The sequence below is a fragment of the Hydra vulgaris genome, chromosome 03 (genome assembly GCF_038396675.1).
Source record: "Hydra vulgaris chromosome 03, alternate assembly HydraT2T_AEP".
Lineage (NCBI taxonomy): Eukaryota > Metazoa > Cnidaria > Hydrozoa > Anthoathecata > Hydridae > Hydra > Hydra vulgaris.
In genome coordinates this window covers 19,159,487-19,164,353 of record NC_088922.1, presented here as the reverse complement: position 1 = coordinate 19,164,353, position 4,867 = coordinate 19,159,487, and the positions used below count along the sequence as shown (strand labels likewise).

Sequence of the window (4,867 nt, the reverse complement as noted above, 5' to 3'; positions counted from 1 at the left end):
TTATAGATATACTTGTCAACAACTTTAGAATTTTTTTAAAATTGTTTCTCATTAAAAAAATTACAAAACTTTCAAAAATGAAATCTTTTTTGGGAAATTATTTTACATTTTTTTAATAACTTATCTTCATAAACACGCAAAGATTTCAACAGATCAATGCTCAATCGTCCTTTAGATTTGTTTCCAAGTTGTCTCAAAGCTGACATTTCACGTTATTTTCACTTGCTAAAAATTTTTTTTTCAATAGCATTACGTAAATCAATGGGGCAGTTGCAAGTTAATTTAAACTTTATGAAGGTGTATAGTTGCTTTTTGTTTTCTAAGTTTAAATACAAGTTGTTACAATTTCTTTCTTATTTTTTAAAAAAAAAACAAAGTTAAAGTTTAACATTCTTTATAATTTGTTCACACACAAAAACTAAAAGTGTATTTTTCAGTTAAACCTACTAATTTAAAAATCATTTTCCTCTTTTTAAAAAAACGCATGATTGCAAACCGGAAAATATAGAAACGCGCGTACGCCTAACTTACAGTACACGTGGTAAGAACTAAGCGCAGTTTAAATAAAAATCCAAGAAAACCGCATTTTGTACCTGGCTTGCATGACCAGGGCAAATTTGATTATTAAAAAAAAAAATAATATCTTATATACATAGAATGATTAATTATTTGAAAATTTTTTATTGTACTGTACATTAGAAAGAGAATAAACATATTGGTATCTTTTTTTCATGTAATATATTTTATATAATTTATAATTTTTATGTAATATTTTTTATATAATAAAACAACACTATATTTCAAATAATTCCTAAATTTGTTTTTTTTTAAAAAAAAACATATTTAATAACTGCTCAAGACCTTGAACATTAAACGGGTATCTAATTTTATCAAAAAAAAAGGTTTTTTCTAAAGTTAACCTGGGTCTTAAAAGAATTTATATTAAAATCTTCAAAAATAGTAATTTTTTATTGAAAATATAACACGCTAAAAAAAGCCTTAAAATAAAAACTAGTTAATGATTATTTACAACCTTCATTTAAATTGTCGATGCGACTGTCACCTCGTCTATGTGATGTGTTGTTGATCGCAAGTCACTTGAAGGTTTAGGATCTTCATGCTTAGGATATTTAGATAAAAAGTTGAAAAAACTTTTCATTTGAAATTGAAACCTAGGATCTACAACCGAATAAATAATGGGATTCACTGCAGCATGGAGTCCGTACGAAATCTCCAATATTATCTTTAAAAAACGGAATAAATTGTTATCGTTAATATTGCTCAAACTGTAAAAATCTTTTATAATCCAAACAGCTCGATTCGGAAGAACTAATACTGTAAAACAGGCCAAGATTGAAATCAGCATAACTAAAGTTCTTTTGTTTTTTTTCAAACGCGATATTTTTTGAGCATTATTTAACGCTTTGCACTTTAAGTAAGCTTTTTTTAACCAAGCAATAATTATACAATATAAAACAATAAGTGCAATTACGGGTATGAGATAATAAACAAAAAACAGAACCATTGTGTAAACACTAGATTTTCTACTGCTCCAGTTTTCTTCGCATGTTTCAAAATTGGTAACTTGAAGAACCAACAATGGTGGAAGAACAGATAATATTCCTGCCACAACGTTTATGATTACAATGACTCTTAATAAAGTTTGATTTAAAGTTTTACTAAATATGTGTACAATGCCGATGTACCTATCAACAGCAACAATGACTATGAATCCCACTGCAATGTTTGCACTTGCAGCCAGTACAGCAGAAAGAACTTTACACATTAATAAACCGTACAACCAATGACATGTCCATATTCTAGGAATGCTTAATATAAATTCTATAATTGCAAATATTAAATCGGAAATAGCCAAACCTAAAATTAATTGCCGAAATATTGAGAGATCTTTCCAACTGCATATTCCGAAACCGACTACAAACCCATTACCAATCAAAGCGAACACAGATGATATTAAATTTGAAATACCTGTTACTTTATTTGAAACAGTATCACATGTGAATGTTATTTCACCTTGTTCAGATTGGTCATTACAAAAAAAATCAAAACTGGGATTCGAACACGAACAATTCTCACTGTTAACTTCAAAAAGTTGACAAACTTGATCTAAAGTCATACCGGAAAAATAATTTTCTTCAGTAATATTAAAATGTGCTGTGTGGTTTACATCGTTTTGAGTTAAAGAAGAGTTTGCTGAGGAATCAACAAATAATTTTACTAAAGTTGAGTTCATCTCACTCCAGTTATTACTTGAAGTCCAGTTCATCTCACTCAAATAAATATTTGTAATCTTGATCGTAAATAAAAACAAACGAAAAAACATTTTTTTTGTTTGTTTCAGATAAAATAATTAAACTGTTACTCACAACCATTAAGCAGCTTTTGCTTCTTTTCAAATAATTTAAAACGACAGCTAATGACTTCTTTATCAAGCAATACTCGTTTCAAGCTCAAACTAATCTAATGATTAATTGTTAAAAAAATAAATTCTTTTTATGTAATAAGTACTAGAATTTATATAAACTCTTAATTCAAACAAATCATCGAAAATCAGTTTGATTTTTAATGATTGATTTGAATAAAAATTATATTAATAGAAACAATCTATGCATCTTATAGATCAGTGTATTATTATAAACTTAAGCAAAAATTAGAATATTATAATAATTATGCTAGATTCAATATTTTTGCGAAAAAATATTTTTTAGGGATCACTACTCATAATCCATTTAGATATTTGGACATCCGAAAATTTTCCTTAAAAACGCCAAGCTTTTACAAAAAGCAGCACTTTAACTTTAAATTAGGTCGAAAAACTAACATTAGGTAAAAAAATACCAACCTGACAATTAGAACTAATTTGTAGAATATAATGAATATAAATCAAAATTTTCGATTAAAAGATCAAATTTTAAGCAACTTTTCATTGCAACAATACTTCACTGTTTTACGCAACAACAACAACAACAACAACAACAACAACAACAAAAATAATAATTCGTTATTTTTCAACTTTTTATTTCCTCAAACCTTTAAATTGACAGATCCAGGAGGAGGGAGGAGGGGGGTCGGAATCGGTGGTGCATTTTCTCTCCCCAAACAAGTAATTCTTTTTATCAACCTTTTACAAATTTCCTTTATATCATATTTATAAACAAACATTATCATGAAATGTAGTAAATAATTTTTATTTATTGTATTTTTTATTTAAATTGGAAGAATATAGAGATATATTTCTCGGATTATATTTTGCGTTATTATATTGTTGTATTTGGTATTAATTTTAATCAGGCCTCGGAGTTGAATGCAACTGTATTTTTATTTACTTCGTATATTTTGAACTTTACGTTTATGATATTTGTATTTGTATATCTTTACCGCCAATCTGTGATTGGTTACTTGTAAATCTGTGATTGGTTACTTGTAAATATTTTGTAGTTGTAAAATAAACATGTATAAAAAAAAAAAAATTCCTAAAATATCTAAAAAATTAAGTACTTTTTTTTTTTAGGAGACGCAAATGTGGTACAAAATACAAAAATATTTCAATATCCTTCCCTCCCCCACAAAAAGTCCCTGGTAGTAACGCGCTCAACTTGTTTCTTCGCGCAGCGGCCTTGTTCGTCGAGGTTCGTGTTTCGGAGTAATTGAGTTGAGAGAGAGTTGTAACCACAAAAAAACCTCCTCGACTGTAGTGGCCTTCTCGGCCTTGAGGAGGTGAATGATTAAAAAAAAAAAAAAAAACATATAGTGGTGATAACAGGATCGATAAATGCAAAGCAACTTTAACTTCACTGCTTACATCTTAGAAATCTTATGTTAAGCTCATGTTACCAAGGTGCTCATATTACTCAAATCTACCATATACTTATAAAAAACATTACATTTTTATATGTTTGAGCAAATGATATACTAGTTTTTAATAAAATTTAAAAATAATAACAGTAGTGTATTCGGCGCTGTAAACAATGTGGAGTGACAATATGCATGATTAAAACATTTTAAACTAGCATTATAAGCATTAAAAATTTATCAGCATTAAAACAAACGATAAAATCCAACTATTTTATTAAAAAAAAACACATTTTCCAAATCGAATCATTATTAATCAAAATCGAAATATTATTAATCGAAATATAATGCAATCGAACCATATTGAAGTTTTACATACTTCCGACAAATCTTTTTAAATCTCCTCATTGTATCGACCGCCGTATGGTAAACAAGTTAATTTTCTTAATAACTTTTTAAATAATGATTTTAAGAATTTTTTTGTCTCAAATGATTAAACATAATAAGCACCTTTTTTTTTTGCGGGAGATACAAATATGAAAAGATTTTTTGCAAAAAATGTTACTCAACTTTTTAATTACAACAATATTCTCTAAAAACCAAAAAAAAACACAAAAAACAATATCTCAAAAACATCTAAAAATTACTATCCACTTGCATCATTAACTGCGTTCTAATAATATTTTTTTACGTGCATCTTAATAATGTTTTTTATTTTGTGAATTTTGTTTTGCAGACTTACGTAAAATGTATTTTATTAATGAAAAACAAAAGAAATGTTATCAGTGTTATTGATGAAAAAGAAATGCTATCAGTGTTATTAATGATTCAACTGCCCATTCATATGATTCAAAATACGACTTTTAATGCGAGGTTTAAAAAATGATACAAAAGCATTTGGAAATGAAAAAAAATGTAATTTTAAAACTCATTTTAAATTGAAAAGAAGCGTGCTTTGAAATGCAGCAACTATGTTTAAAAAAACAGTACAGTCGCACTTCGAAATATTAATTTCAAATTTCAAGTTCGCTTCTTGCATTCCACCTTTAGGGTG

At 27.3% G+C, this 4,867-nt stretch overlaps 1 protein-coding gene across 1 annotated transcript; it reads right to left on the bottom strand.

Moving 5' to 3' along the window:
• Positions 1-950: 950 nt before the first annotated feature.
• On the bottom strand, positions 951-2,480 carry LOC101240846 (C-C chemokine receptor type 5). The gene has a single exon (XM_065792571.1). It carries the CDS (start codon positions 2,342-2,344, stop codon positions 1,040-1,042), a length of 1,305 nt encoding a protein of 434 aa, XP_065648643.1. The 5' UTR covers positions 2,345-2,480; the 3' UTR covers positions 951-1,039.
• Positions 2,481-4,867: the final 2,387 nt, after the last annotated feature.

Excerpts from the sequence above, each read along its gene's own strand:
- LOC101240846 (XM_065792571.1), bottom strand. The coding sequence starts at position 2,344 with ATGTTTTTTCGTTTGTTTTTATTTACGATCAAGATTACAAATATTTAT.